This window comes from Cajanus cajan, chromosome 6 (genome assembly GCF_000230855.2).
Source record: "Cajanus cajan strain Asha chromosome 6, NIPB_CcT2T_4, whole genome shotgun sequence".
Lineage (NCBI taxonomy): Eukaryota > Viridiplantae > Streptophyta > Magnoliopsida > Fabales > Fabaceae > Cajanus > Cajanus cajan.
In genome coordinates, this window is record NC_138522.1 from 29,897,312 (window position 1) to 29,913,578 (window position 16,267).

The window sequence follows — 16,267 nt, forward strand, 5'->3', positions numbered from 1 at the left end:
ACCCCTCAAAAAACTACTGAATGTCTTTGCGAAATTTCAGGAAATTGTAAAATAAAAGAAGCCGAACAAATGCTAGTTGATAACTATAAAAACTCTGAATTTTCTGAAGAAATTGATAATTCTTATGAGTTGGCTTTAACAAACCTAGATGTTGATTGTTATAACTGTATTAGAATTAATAAGGTTATAACGTTTGATAATATTCAACAAATTATTGACAGGTTAAACAAATCCAGTATAATAGGAGAAGATCCTACAAAGTATTGGGAAAAAGACCCTGTTATTTGCAAACATTGTTTTCATAATTTTCGTAAAGAAAATCAACTGTTTTTTCGATCTGGTTTAGTCTAGTTTCTAAAACAGATAAGCGATTATTGACCAATTTGTTATCTAAGTTGTTCATTTCTTTGTTATCATTTTCAGGAAATTTTATTTTATGAAAAACTCTGAATTTTCTGAAGAAATTGATAATTCTTATGAGTTGGCTTTAACAAACCTAGATGTTGATTGTTATAACTGTATTAGAATTAATAAGGTTATAACGTTTGATAATATTCAACAAATTATTGACAGGTTAAACAAATCCAGTATAATAGGAGAAGATCCTACAAAGTATTGGGAAAAAGACCCTGTTATTTGCAAACTTGATATAATAAATCCTGATCTTATCATCAAAACAAAAGATATTCTTTACGGGAATTTCGAACAAGATGAATGTAGATCCCATATAAAAGCCCTTCTAGATCTAAAAGTTATTGTACCCAGTACAAGCCCTCATAGGAGTCCGGCTTTTATAGTAAATAAACACTCCGAACAAAAAAGAGGTAAGACTAGGATGGTATACAACTATAAACGTCTAAATGATAATACTCATATAGATGGCTATACTATACCCTCAAAAGAAGTCTTAATAAATAGAATCCAGAAAGCAAAATGGTTTTCTAAGTTCGACTTAAAATCAGGGTTTCATCAAGTCAAGATGCATCCTGACTCTATAAAATGGACTGCATTTTCTTGCTCTGAAGGACTTTTCGAATGGAAAGTCATGCCTTTCGGACTAAAAAATGCACCACAAATTTTCCAAAGAAAAATGGATAATATTTTTGGAGAATATAAAAATTTTACTTGTACATATATAGATGATGTACTAGTATTTTCAAAAACAAAAGAAGAACATTTTCTTCACTTGAAACAAGTACTACACCTTTTTGAAAAATTTGGTTTAATTGTTTCAAAATCCAAAATGGAAATATGTAAAACTCATATCTCCTTTTTAGGAACAGAAATTGGGAATGGTAAAATAAAACTCCAACCCCACATATCACAAAAAATTCTTGCTTTTCCAAATAAAATGGAAGATGTAAAAACTCTCCGAGCATTTTTGGGATTGCTTAACTATGCAAGAAATTTTATAAAGGACCTAGGAAAATTTACTGCCCCTTTATATAATAAAACAAGTTTAACCGGACAAAGGAATTTCAATTCTAAAGACATAAAATTGGTTAAGCAGATAAAAGAAATGGTAAAAACCCTCCCTTCTTTATCATTACCCCTCGATTCAGACTACCTAGTAGTTGAATGTGATGGTTGCGAAATGGGATGGGGTGGTATCCTCAAAAAGAAAAAGAACAAATTTGAAAATATTTCCGAAGAGCAAATATGTAGATATGCTTCTGGGAAATATCATACAAAACCACAAATATATTCTACTTCAACAGATTACGAGGTAAATGCTGTCATCAATAGTCTAAAATCTTTTGAACTATTTTTGATAAACAAAAAAGAAATTACCATTAGAACTGACTGTGAAGCAATTGTGGCTTATGGTAATTCACAAATAAATTCTGATAAAAAACCGCATAAAAGATGGCTTTTATTCCAAGAGTTTATCTATCATAATGGGGTAAAAATAAATTTTGAACATATAAAAGGAATAAAAAACATTGCTGCTGACATTCTCTCCCGTTTTGCAGGAATGGTAGACAATGAAACCATCCAAGGTTTCATACCCCGGCGTACGACAAAAAATGAAATTTGGTAACCAAGAGTTGCCAATATTAACAAATGAATTTCTCTACCCTGGTAGGGAAAGTACAAATGAAAAATTCAATTGCATAATTGATAACATCTGGAACATTCCCAGGTGCACTGAAACAAATGAACAATTAATTTGTTCAATAAAGAAAGGTATTATTTGTGCCTTGTACAAATTTTGTATAACAGACAACCAAGGAGTCCCGCTCCTAAACAAAGCCTCTCCTTCTGGAAAAGGATTCACATATTTTGTCTTGTTATCTGGCCCTTATAAGGGTGTTTATACAAATTTTACTTGGGGTAAAAAACCTACATTCTAATTAGATTACAAGTACAAACTAGAGGTGTTTGAGTTCTATTTGTCATTTTCTAGGCTTGGCTAGAATATATTTGTTAGAACTGGAGATTGTGGAGGTATTAGTTCCAAGACTGAGCTTAGAAAGTTGTTTAGAAATTTTTTCTAAATCTCCGTTTGTTGGATGAGATTTTGTTTTCAAGATTTCAAAAACCTGATCTATTTTTTCTTCCAAATATCTTATCCTAGAAAGGATAATATTTTGGGTTTTGTTAACACTATCTAGATTCTCTATAAGAGTCTCTAGATCTCTCTTAGTGGCCAGAACGTAACCGCTCTGATACCAGCAAAAACTGGTATCTGAGAAATTTTTGTTGTTGATAATGATATCTCCTGACATTGTTCTTGTTTTAGTAGTTTTTTCACTTTGGCAAACATTTTGTTTTGGAACAATGCTGTCGTAGTCAAGATATGATTGCCCGAGCAGAAACCTACCTTGGAGATATAGCTAGAGCTTGTTGGGAATCATTTAAACAAACTTTTCCTGACCAGATTAAAACCAATTTGATCGACCCAGGACCAAACATTTACAATTTTTGTAGTGTTATACAAAGAATCTTTACAGCCCAGTCCGTAAACGATGGTAACACTATTAGACAAAGAATTTATTTAGGAAATCTCGAAAGACTTTCCATAAGTTACTTTGGAAAAATAAAAGAATTTACCCAAGATTATCTAATGTATGCTTCTATAGCTGGAGGTTTTACAGACAAAAATTAGGAGAAAAACTTTTCCTAAAACTTCCGGGTAAATTAGGCCAAAAAATTAGAGATAGCTGGAATGATAATCAGGTTGATCCTGTTATGAATAATTTAGCTATCAAAATACAACATATCATGAAAGTAATGGAAGATACCTGCACAAATATTGCCATTAACAAACAGATAAAAATGGCAGACACCGATATCTGCAAGCAGATATACACACCCCAACAATACCACAAAAAATCAGTGGATTCAAAGGCTATTGAAATCTAATTAGAATAAATGTAGGTTTTTGTAAGACTGAGCTTATAAAATAAAAACCTTTCGGGCAATTAGGTATTCTATTAGGGCTTCTATTGCTCCTACAAAGGAATAAAAATTTTAAAACACAAAAGAGTATCACTCTTATATAATCATTTTTATAAGAAAAAAATTAAGCCTTTGATAAGAAACCCGATGTATTTGTTTTAAACAATGTATTAGTTTTTAAGTTTGAAAACATATAGAGAAAAGTGATGAAATACAAAAAATAATAAACAAATTCATTTGTTATGTTAAAATAAAAAGAGAAAAAATATACACTATCATAAAATCACAAACTAGTATTATTTACTATAAATTTATTTATTGATACAATAATTATATAAAAATCATATAAAATAATAATTTTAATTGATTAACTGTATACCCTAAACCCAAAAAAGAATTATCTACACGGAAATAATAAGTTTATAAATTAAATTGAAACAGAAAACATACACAAGAATCAGAATTAAATTATTTATATCCTCGTGTCCGGTATTCGATTGTTGCAAGAAACATTAAATTAGTCCTAAAAAGAAAAGACATTAAATTAAATTTAAGACCGGTCAAATCAGAATGATGCTGGCTGGCTGGGTCATAGAGACGCGGAATTAGATCCTCGGAATAGATCTTGGCCCTTAATATACTAAATTTGTTTACAAAAGAATTATAAAAAATTGAAAGCCGTCAGATTGAAATCGCACCGTATGGAATTTTTATTTATAAACTCCAGAGGATCATATGACGTGGCACATGAGTTTGTTCGGTCATTAACAAAAAATCCTCCAACGCTAGAGGAAGCGAGACAACGCAAGATTTGAAAATATCCAACCCCACAAAAAACATTGCCACCGTAGACATTCATTCTATTGATTCTCTTTTTCAAACTTCATTTGTTTTTCCCTTTCTCCTTTTCGGTTCAACTAATGGGTGCAGAGGTTAAGATCTGGAACCCCGTTGAAGTTGCGGAGCAAGCTCGCCATGACTATGCCTCGCAGATTCATCCCTCGCCTCTTACCATTGACCCTTCGCTCCCCCTTCCTCAAATGACACCTCTCGTCCGGTTCGTAATTATTAGTTTTTTTTTTCTTTTAATAAAAATAATGTAATGTTGTTTTTACTTTTTATTTTTTATTTTCCTTTCTTGGTTTTTTTCGCGCGCTTCTCTTTTGAATCTGCATGGGTTTGTTTCATCGTTTCTGGCGTTTGGTTGCTGGGATTATGTGGGAAAGTGGGATTGATGGAAACTTGAGTCAAATTGGGGTTTCGAGATTGTTCAATTTCTTTGGGTTTTGAGTTGTTATGCAACCTAGTCCGTCTTTCGATGTTCATTCGTTGAATTTGTGGTCTGTTTTTGCAATTAAATGTTCCCTGTTCCTGAAATTACATCGTTTCCGTTTCTTTCTTTCTGGTGAATGCTTGCAGAAAGTTGTGCAAGGATATGTTCAAGGCATGGTCGAATTTGGATGATTCTTGCTTTCATGTTGAGAAGATTTCCGGGGGCATAACAAATTTGTGTGAGTTATTTCTTATTACTCTCATTTCTTCCAGGCCCAAAAAGGATATAAAATTGTCGTCGACCTCAAGATTGATTTTCATATGCTTAATGGCTATGTCTGGAGAACGGTTTACTTGCCAAATCCAGAAAAATAACCTATTTAACTTTCATTTCTCAGAGGTCCCACATCAATTATATATAGCCAAAGTAGTGTATATAAGGGGAGTGACAACCATCACTTTACAAGTCAATTTTGTTAGAATGAGTTAGCTCTAAATCCACATTCTAAGATTTTATATATAGCCAAAGTAGTGTATATAAGGGGAGTGACAACTCTCACCTTACAAGTCAAATTTGTTGGATTCTTTGAACCCACATTCTAAGATGGTGTGGGAGTCTATCCGAACAATTATTGTTTGGGCCTATTGGGCTACCTTTTATTGAACTACCTGCATTAGGTGTGTTGGATATTCTACACCGAGTAGTAATATAACCAAAGTAGTATGTATATTAACAACTCTCACCTTACAAATTAGTTTTACAATCAAATCTACATTTTCAAATACTTGTTGTACATCTATAGTCTCTAGTGTTGTTGATGTGGAACCTAACCGAGGGATTTGTGAATGTCTTTCAGTACTCAAGGTTTCGGTTAAAAAGGAAAATTTTATTGAGGAAATTATAACCGTCAGATTGTATGGACCCAACACTGAGTACATTATTGATCGTCAGCGGGAGTTGCAGGTAAGACAATGTACTGCATGATTACATACGAAACTAGCCATATCACTGAATGCCTGTGCATGCTTTTCTTAGTCAAATTATTTCAGTCATCTTGTGCTGATGTTGCTGTCTTTATTTTACTTTGTTATTTCTGCAAATGTTATTCACTACCCAATGAATTAATTGAATGTTACATGGTAACTGAAGGTGTACATATGCTTGTAGAAACATTCTCCTTGGTAGTATCATTTTTTTTATTATTAGGGGGATATCAGATTTTAATCAATTGGCCATTGCAAGTTGAATTGTTCATTTTGAGCTTTATTTATCTCTTACTAAGATAAACTACCTTTTGGTAATATAATAATTCATTCCTTTATTTTCTGTCCCCCCCCCTTCTCTCTCTTTGAAGCACCATAAAAAATAATTAAAAAAGCTTATAAAAATTTGGGGGTTCCTATGGTAAATGATGTTGCATATAAAGATTTTGGTATTTTACTTTTTGAGAAGTAGGACTTGAAAATGTCTTTCATTATAAATTATAAATATATCAATTCGTTAAATATGTATTATTGATTTCATTATTTTGCCTTATGCATGCTTGAGATAAGGCCAAATTAAGATAAGCAAACCACAACTTGCAACAAAACTCCACAGAAACTAAAATACCTTGTAGATTTTGTTTTACAATTTTTTTTTTCATTTAACGCTGAAAAGAAAAGAAAGAAAGAGAAACCATGTTTGCACTTCTAGTTTTACCTGAAATATATTCCTGCATAGTTGTGGACACAGAGGATCTCGGTTATGATTTATAAATTGTGATAAGAGAAAGATATGAATACTAATGGTGTATTTTAGTTGATCGTAGATTAGTTGCTTATATGTACATACTCAACAGTTTACTTGAAGTTTCTACCTTGTAATTGCTTGTGAAATTTGGTGTTTAGGCTACCAAATACATCACAGCTCAAGGATTTGGTGCTAAGTGGCTCGGCATATTTGGGAATGGCATGGTGCAATCCTTTATAAATGCACATACTCTATCTCCCTCAGGTACAAATGGGAAAAATCATGTTTTAAACATCATGGCAATGTCAGGTTGATAAATGCAAATATATTTTGCTAAATTTCCTTCTTTGGGGTGCTCTTGATAATATTTGTCAGAAACCTGAAGCATATATAGAGAATGGATCTGTTCCCAGTATTGCATTTGCTATATACATTGCAGTAGCATTTATAGAATTATCCTTTTTTGTTGAATGTATCATTCTAGGGAATGATGTTGGGAGCTGTAGTCTTGTAGTGAGTTCTTTACTGGGTACTAGTCGAGACACTTCATGCCTCTATTTATTTTTCATAAAAAAATAATAACTTTGGAAACTATTGTGTATCAGGCTATTAGCTATAGTGAGGGATGAAGGTCGTGAGATGGAAAATAAGAAATATATTAAGAGAGAGAGAAAAAAAACAATTGTCTGAGTAGTGGGGAGTTTTCATTTGCAATAGATTTGTAATGTGCAATTACTTAATGGAAGTTTTTATTTAAAGGACAAAATGGTCCATTAAAAATGGAGACCAAAAGCAATTGAAGGGTACTTTTCACTTAATGGAAGTGGAAAGTATTCCCTTTATCTATTGTTATAGATAGATGTTTTCCAAAATTTCGTATTTCTTGCTGTATAAACTTAATTCAGATTAAATTACTATCTTTTACCTTTATGGACTATAGTCCTGTAGTAAATTCCTTAAGGATGAACTTCAACTTACATTGGATAGGGATCACTGGGTTTTACCTATTAATCACCTAGGTTTAAATGTGGAAATTTTGAACTTGCCTAACTCAACCATAGACTTTCATCCTGTGTTGATCATGAGGAGGCTGTAAGCTGAAGTTCTCATTGTTACGAACTCAGTACTTAATATTTTGTTATTTAACCCCACTATTTATCAAATCCCCATACATTATACATACATATGTGTGAGTGTGTGTGTGTATGTATTCTTTGAAATGTGTTAATCAGGTCTTATTTGGATTTTGGAGTTAAAGCTTTGAATCTGATTTTTCTTTCATTTAAATTTAATTACATGTTATTATACCTTTGTTTACCTGTAGAGCTACAACTGGTTTAATGGCTTCACAAATGCATTTTCTCCATGGCAGATATGCGGGAGCCAAAGCTGGCTGCTAAGATAGCTAAGCAACTTAAAATATTTCATCATGTGGAAATTCCAGGCTCAAAGGAACCTCAATTATGGGATGATGTCTGGAAGTTCTTTGAGAAAGGTCTGTTATCTTTTCTTTCTTCTAACTAGTGCGGTCTGTGTCCGCTTCTATTTCTTTTGCTTGAGTTACTTATGTTATTTTCTATGAAGCCAACTTGATTTTTGTGTTTATTTGAGTTCTATGATTTTGGTCATGCGTTATTTTTTTTTGGCCAAAGATTTGAATCCCTTCAGTTTTTTTATTTTCACCATTCCCTGATTTTAAGTTTGAGAAATAGCTTATGATACTGAAATGATCTGTTATGTCTTGTGAAGGATCTCTAGTTGTTTTGGCCTAGATTTAATATACAATCTATTTGGTGTCTGTATTTTGTTACATAAAAGCTCCTTGTGATTTTCATTCTATATCATTAGTTCTATGTGAGATGTGCTGCTTCAACTTATTAAAGCTATCATCAAGATAAATTAACTTCATGCAATATTCTTTTGTCAAGGTCTATATGCTTAAAAGATTGGTATTATTAGTATTTGAGTTGCTACTTGTTTTGTTTTCTTTCACAGCATCTGTTCTTGAGTTTGGTGATAGTAAAATGCAGAAGACTTATGAGACAATTTCATTCAAGGAAGTTCATGATGAAATCGTTGAGCTCAAGGTACTTGCTCTTTCGTCTCTTAGCTGTTATCTTTGTATTTATATTTCATTGCAATGCAGAAGTCAAGGTGAATATAAATTACCACCATCTCTGGAAGTCCAATGCTAATCAATAGATTTGAAAGTTAAGGTTATATTTTTAATGGTGACTTGGGATCATTTTTGCTTTTAATATTCAATCAGTATGCCAAAAAAAAAGGAGTAACTGGTGTGCTTGCCAAGGGATTAAAAACATAGCCTTTTCCATCCCATTTGTGCTTGTGAAGATAACTTACAAATTTGTGAATAGTTTTGAAAATGTTAAATTAGTAGTGATTGATTCATTTTATTTGTGTCAACAATTTTTCTCTTGACAGATTTTTTATTTTGAAATTTTGTAACAGGGATTGTGTGATCTTCTCAAATCTCCTGTAATTTTTGCTCACAACGACTTGCTTTCTGGAAATATAATGATTAATTATGAAGAAGGTATCTAAATACCCTGTTTGTAAGCATACTTGTGCTTCCACACTATTACTGTAGATTATAATTGTTTATTTATTGTAGAAGTGACTTTAGATGTTAAAGCAGATTTTGGTAGCTTTTTATTTTAACTTTTTCTTATGCTTGCCATTTTATGCCTCAAGAGTCGAGAGTTCTATAGTATCACTACAGTTTGGATCTTTACCCCAACCCAATTTATATATAAATAGTTCTGTAGATGTTTCCTTTGTCTTTCTTCCTAATATATGTGCATGGCATACTCATGTGCCAGCCATTACTGTAATCTTCTTATTTCTGATTGGGAAACATTTGCAGGTTTAAAAATATAATGTGTTGAATTGTTTTCTTTTGTCAATGAAAAGTTGTTATATCTGCTTTTTTTCACTGTTTGCTAAATGAGTACAAAATCACTTTACAGTTAGGACTTAGGATCATGAGTTTGGTATAATAGCTCCCATTTAAAAGATTTTAGGAGTTAAATTAAAGGAGAAGAAATGATGTATACAAGATTAGTCATTAAATAAAACTTACCGAGTTTGTTTAGGAGTTATATTCATTCTTTCTGTTTATAACAAAGTCATAGGGAGACGGGCATGCTTCTGGAATTGGCATTTGGCATGACAAATAGTGTAACATTGACATGTGCAGAGAGAATGCTTAGATAACCATCTTATTTATTAATTCATCTGAGCTTTACATCTTCAAATATTTTTAATTTGTTTTGACAATTCTCCAGATAAACTTTACTTCATTGATTACGAATATGCATCATACAACTACAGAGGCTATGATATAGGAAACCACTTTGCAGAATATGCTGGCTTTGATTGTGACTACGACTTGTAAGTCCTTTATGCTTGCTTCTCTCCTTTAGTCAAGATTTGTGGTAGTTACTTCAGTTCAACATTTTTATAATGCAGGTACCCAAATATGACTGAACAATATCATTTCTTAAGGCATTACTTACAACCTGAAAGACCCCACGAGGTACTAATAACGATGAAGGAGATTAAATATTTTATTTTATATTTTATTTCATTGTCTCCAGATTATCGATGATTTCTAAAATAAGATGCACATAGTCTATCAATTATGGCCATGATCATCTTATTCAGTGTCATGTTATCTCAGCATACCTTGTTGAATATTACTTAATATTATCTACTTAGGATCTATCTAGATAACTTTTCTACGATAGAAAAATAAAATAAGTTTAAGTTAAAATTAGTTTGTGCATAAATTATTTTGTATAAGTTTTTTTTTTTTTTTTTTTTTTTATGTTAATTTCTCCAAAAGCTTATTTTTAACTTGTACATAAGTTAATTTTAGTTTATTGAGAAACTTATTTCATTTTTCTTGTTTCTTTTCTTGGAAGTGTGCATGGAGTGGTTTATTGAAACCACCCTTTAGACTACGCATGCACATAAGGATATAAAAGTTATTGAAATATATAACTCAGTTTCAATTTTTTGTTGCCTGTCCTATATTGGTATATCAAGTGTTTCTTTTAGATCATTTTCTTGGGAGTAAATTATACTTGTAATCCATAACATTGCATGATATTGTACACAACTCCTTGTCTTTTTAACGTTTACAGCAACATCCTTGATGGGGAATACGGTATAATATTTTTCTTTGAATAATTAAGAGGGGTTAGTGTAATGTATAAGAGATATCAATGTAATGTATAAGAGATATCAATGTAATGTTTTCTAAACAATCAAGGAGAGTTAGTATAGGAGTAAAAAAATGAGAAGTATCGAGTGAAACCAGAAGAAGCTTCAAGGGTTGTCAATGTAATTTTATCTATTCTTTATTATATAATACAGGTGTTCGAGAAAGATCTTGAAACTTTGTATGTTGAAGCAAATACATTTTCCCTTGCCTCTCACATTTTCTGGGCACTGTGGGGTCTAATTCAGGTAATATATTTCCTCTTTTATGCTGGCTATGTTTTCTTGCTTGAATGACAAGTTGATATATATATATATATATATATTTATTTATTTATTTAAATGATAAGCAGGCAAAGATGTCTCCAATTGAATTTGATTATCTTGGTTACTTTTTCCTTCGATACCAAGAGTACATAAGGAAGAAAGAGAAGTGTTTTATGCTGGCACGGACCTACCTTTCAGGATGCAAAAATGAATAGATATATAGATTATGCTTACCCAATGACTCTTGGGTTTTCATTCGTCATGTTTGTAGCATGAGTCCCCTGATTCTTGTAGTGTAATGTTTGTGTAAAATATAATTTTTAGGCACTTGTCAAAATAATGGCTTATTAATATATCATTTTTAGTTTGATCTAGGAGGCTCATCGACGTTGTAATCCCCTAGAACATAGGTTATATAATTTGAAATATTCTTTTTCTTGGATTTTAGTCTTTATAAGTTTTGGTCTGTAATCAAAAGTCTTTGTTATCCTTTTTTTCTTTTTCTAGTTTATTCCTCCACTAATGTAGTGGGAGAAGGTTGAGATTTAAATTATCTTAGATATAACTTTTATAAATCTTTTGTTTTGGTATATTTCTACGCTTGGCTTAAATGTATTCTAAGTATTTCTTTTTATCGACAAATGTAAGTAATTAATGTTTTGTTAAATGGAGAAATTTGAACTCGCGCTCTCCTTATCACTATAGTCCTATGCCTCTTTCCTAAACTACCATACTATCTTATAAAACTTTAGTCTTTATAAAATAAGAAATTTTTATTTGTCTTTAATTTTTTTTCTTTTTAAATATGTTTTTAATTTTTTAATTTAGGATAGATTTATTTTTGGTTACTCAAATTTATAACTGTACTTTTTAGTTTAGTTTAAGTAATTTTCAAAAATCTTATTTTAGTTTCTTTAATCATTAATAATATGTTTGAAAATGATTAATTGATACAGTTATGTAACATCAGTTGTGTTTAATGTTTTGTTTTCATAAATAGAGGTAGATTTTGTAAAATACTATTTGACAGAATTTCTAAAAAAACTTGAGTACAAGTTATTGAGAAAAAAGATTAATTTTTAGTTTCAGAAACTAAAAGCAAGTTTACCTAGAAATTAAGAGACTAAAAATATATTTGAACCGTTTTCTTTTATTTGGTGTATACTCTTTTATAAAATGAAATCATTGATTTTTGTTCAAATAAAATAATTAAATTTTAATTTAGGTCTTTAATTTTTTATTTTTTTTTGGTTTTCATTTTCCAAATTTGAAATTGTCAATTCTATCCTTAAATGATTAATCAATTAATTTAAGGTAGATATATTTTAGTAGCTAGAAAAAAAACATAGAAACGTACAACGTTAATATAGAAACGTAGTCAGTTGATATTTAATTAAAATTATAGATATAAAATATTTTTTTTTAAAAAAAAGAAAAGTAAAGAAAAAATTTATAAGAATTAAAATTAAAGTACAATTATTTTATAACAACTAAAAATATATTATATCTTTATTTACTTTTTTAATGCTTTCTCTCACAACTTTTGTATATTTGTATTTGTAGGAGGATTTCAAGAAAAGGAAAACGAATAAACTTCCATTCGGTCCTTGATTATTTTTCTTTAAGACATCTCTAAGTAACTTTGGTTTTAGAATTCCACATGAAAATAGATATGAAGTTATTATTAAGATTTGTTCATGTAAGAAACACTCCACTCTCCTTCCTCTTTGTCCTTGACCTTGATCTTCAATCATAGGAGTAACAAATGTCCATACCATGGGTCCCAAAAGTGGGAAGGGTACCAGCAAAAACACTCCAAGGTTCAAGTGAGTATTCAGATCAGAACAATAAATATTAAATATTGTAGCATTGATTGATCATACCTGTCTTTTCGTGTCCCATATACCTGTTATTTATAGTGATATATTTAGGCCTAACGGGACTTTTGGATTAAGAAGTTGGTAATCAAGGGATTCTGCTTAATCTTAGATGACATGGATGTTTACCGTTTTAATCTTGACCAGTATATGATGGGTCGAATATTGTGACGACTTGTCCGGTTCCATGATCGAATGCATATTCGAGTTGTCTAATTCCTTGAAGAAGTTCGAGGGGTACTCGACTTTCATGATGGCCAAAGAAGGTTCTCATCATTTGATGAGAATCCACTTGTGAATTCTCAAGAACACTTCAATGCTTCTCGGATTCCTTGGAATGTTGTCAAGGAAGAAGACTCCAAGTTGCACCAATGTGACCAATGATTGCTCAAGCTAAGTCCGAAGAAGAAGAAGTTAGCCTAGCTCTACAAAGAGAGGAGCTCAAGAAGGGTAGAGTCTAGGTTGGAGTGACTTTCGGAGAGGGAGAGTTCAATAAGAAGAATTCTCATGTATTAGTCCAAAAGTGATACAATTCTCGGCCACTTGGAATTTATAGGAAATAATTAGGTTAAAGTGACCATGGGTTAGCCTAAGGTTAACTGAAACCATGGTATGGTTTACTTAACCTTAGGCGCCCAAAATTTGAATTCAAAATTCAAATTTGGAGCCTAAACCGAATCACACCATGTGCACCTCATTTGGAATGTCATTAAGCTTCCATTTGAGTTGCATTTCGGTCACACCATGTGCATGTGTTGCACATGGCCGAAATGCATACCAAATGTGAAACTAATTACATTCTAATGCAAATACACATGCAACCTAAATAACCCTAAATTCAAATGACCATCAAATGAAATCCTAATCTAAATGGCCGAAAATACAAAGCCTTAAAGAAATACAAGGCTCTAAGGCCCAACCCTACACTACTCCTATTCTACTTGGGCTTGAGTCAAAGCCCAACTAAACAATGTGATGGGCTTTCCTTGAGCTTGGGCCCACTCCTCTTGTATCCTCCTTGCGATAGCCCTAGTAGTTGGGCCCTTGGCCCATGGGCCTCCTGCATCATCCCCTCCCTCTTGAAGAGGATTTGTCCTCAAATCCAAGGCATCCTCCTCTTGGGTAGCCAGTCCTGTAAAGAGAGACAAATCAGAAACATTAAAACTAGGACTAACACCATATTCAGAAGGGAGATCGAGGACATAGGCATTATTATTTATTCTCCTAAGGACTTGAAAGGGTCCATCTCCTCTAGGACTAAGCTTGGACTTTCTTTTGGAAGGAAACCTATCCTTCCTAAGGTGCAACCAAACCTAGTCACCTTCCTTGAAGACAACTTCCTTTCTACCCTTATTATTATATTTTTGGTATTTTTCAGTTTGAGACTGAATATGACTTCTAACCCTCTCATGCAATTTTTTAACAAATTCAGCCCTAGATGTACCTTCTTTATGAATAAAGGAAGCAACATCTGGAAAGGGCAATAAATCCAAAGGGGTGAGAGGATTGAATCCATAAACTATCTCAAAAGGAGACATGTTAGTGGTTTTGAGAACCACTCTATTATAGGCAAACTCCACATGTGGAAGATAGTCATCCCATGACTTTTTATTGCCTTTGAGGATTGCCCTCAACATAGTCCCTAGAGACCTATTTACTACCTCAATTTGCCCATCAGTTTAGGGATGACATGTGGTAGAAAATAGAAGTTTAGTTCCTAGCCTTGCCCAAAGAGTTTTCCAAAAATGGCTAAGGAACTTAACATCTCTATCGGAGACTATAGTTTTGGGTAACCCATGGAGTCTTACAATTTTCTGAAAGAATAATTTAGCAATACTACTTGCATCATCCACTTTGTGGCATGGGATAAAGTGTGCCATTTTACTAAAACGGTCCACAACCACAAAGATGGAATCCTTCCCTCTTTGGGTCCTAGGAAAACCAAGGATAAAATCCATGGAAATGTCTACCCAAGGAGCATTGGATATTGGCAAGGGGGTGTATAGTCCATGAGGTTTTGTGGTAGACTTAGCTTGTAAACAAGCTATGCAACTACTACAAAATCTTTGAACATCTCTTTTCATATGCGGCCAAAAGAATTTCTCTCTCAAAAGTGAAAGAGTTTTCTCAATTCTAAAATGCCCTATGAGCCCACCCTCATGGCTCTCCTTTACCAAGAGTTTCCTAATAGATCCTTGGGGTACACAAAGTTTATTTTCTTTAAAAAGATACCCCTCAGAAATATAGTACCCTTGATAAGGTTTTTGAATACATAAAGAATAAAAGTTAGCAGAATCAAGGTCTTTCTCATACAATTCCGTGATGTCATCAAACCCTAGTATTTGAGAACCTAGGATGTTCAACAAAACATGTCTTCGTGACAAAGCATCAGCTACTACATTTGTAGAGCCTTTCTTATATTTGATGACATAAAGAAATTGCTCAAGGTACTCAACCCATTTTGCATGCCTCTTATTTAACTTATGTTGACCCTTCAAATATTTAAGTGATTCATGATCACTATGAATAACAAATTCCTTGGTCACAAGGTAATGCTCCCACGTTTGAAGGGCACGAACTAAAGCATATAACTCCTTGTCATAGGTAGGGTAGTTCAAGGCAGCCCCATGAAGTTTTTCACTAAAATAGGTGTAGACACCCAATTTCGTCCGGGGGTATGCAAACAACGGGACAGGACTCTAGAAGGCCCAAAAGCCCAAAGAAGCTGATTTTAGAAGACTGGAACGGGCTGTTCCAAAATCAGAACGGGCCGTTTCCCATTTGGAACGGGCCGTTCCAAGTTTCAAAAAGGGGCAAAAACCCTAATTTGGAACGGGTTGCTCCAAAATTGGAACGGGCCGTTCCAGGATCGGAACGGGGCGTTCCAAGATTGGAACGGGCCGTTCCAAACTCTTCAAAAGAGGGCTAAAACTTTAACTGGAACGGGCCGTTCCCAAACTGGAACGGGCCATTCCAAGTTATAGAAAAGACCTAAAAATACTTGTTTGGAACGCCCGTTCGAGGCCACCAAAGGATGTGTTAATTTTTATCTCTGGAACGGGCCGTTCCAAATTCAGAACGGGCTGTTCCAGTTATAAAATTTACACACAACGGCCATGTCCAGAACGGGCCGTTCTGGACCCTTTCTGAAGTCTATAAATAGATAGCTGGGGCTCATTTCTCAGGACTCCAAAATTTCGTCCAAACTCCTTAGAGCTCGGTGATGAGTCATTATTTTTCCCTATTTTCTTACCTTTCTGTACTTATTTTAATCTCTGATTTGCGCTTAATTGTTGATTATCTGCACTGTTTTCTATTTGGGCTTTAATTGGACCGGTAATTCATATTTTAACTAATTTGAATTTTCTGAATCTAATTATTCCAAATTTTTATTTTCAGGGCAGTTTAATAATTATCTAGGCTTGGAATTAATTTCTGGACTTCAAGTGGAGCTGCCACGTCATCTGCCACATCA

General features: G+C 32.9%; 1 protein-coding gene across 1 annotated transcript; it reads left to right on the forward strand.

Annotated features, from left to right (window-relative positions):
* The first annotated feature begins 4,181 nt into the window (after window positions 1–4,181).
* EMB1187 (Protein kinase superfamily protein) lies at window positions 4,182–11,362 on the forward strand. The gene is made up of 11 exons (XM_083076914.1): window positions 4,182–4,459; window positions 4,822–4,913; window positions 5,532–5,638; window positions 6,565–6,670; window positions 7,779–7,901; window positions 8,402–8,493; window positions 8,876–8,960; window positions 9,712–9,817; window positions 9,896–9,962; window positions 10,805–10,897; window positions 11,002–11,362. The coding sequence occupies exons 1-11, from the start codon at window positions 4,323–4,325 to the stop codon at window positions 11,128–11,130; spliced, it is 1,137 nt and encodes a 378-aa protein (XP_082933040.1). The 5' UTR covers window positions 4,182–4,322; the 3' UTR covers window positions 11,131–11,362.
* The last annotated feature ends 4,905 nt before the right edge of the window (window positions 11,363–16,267 follow it).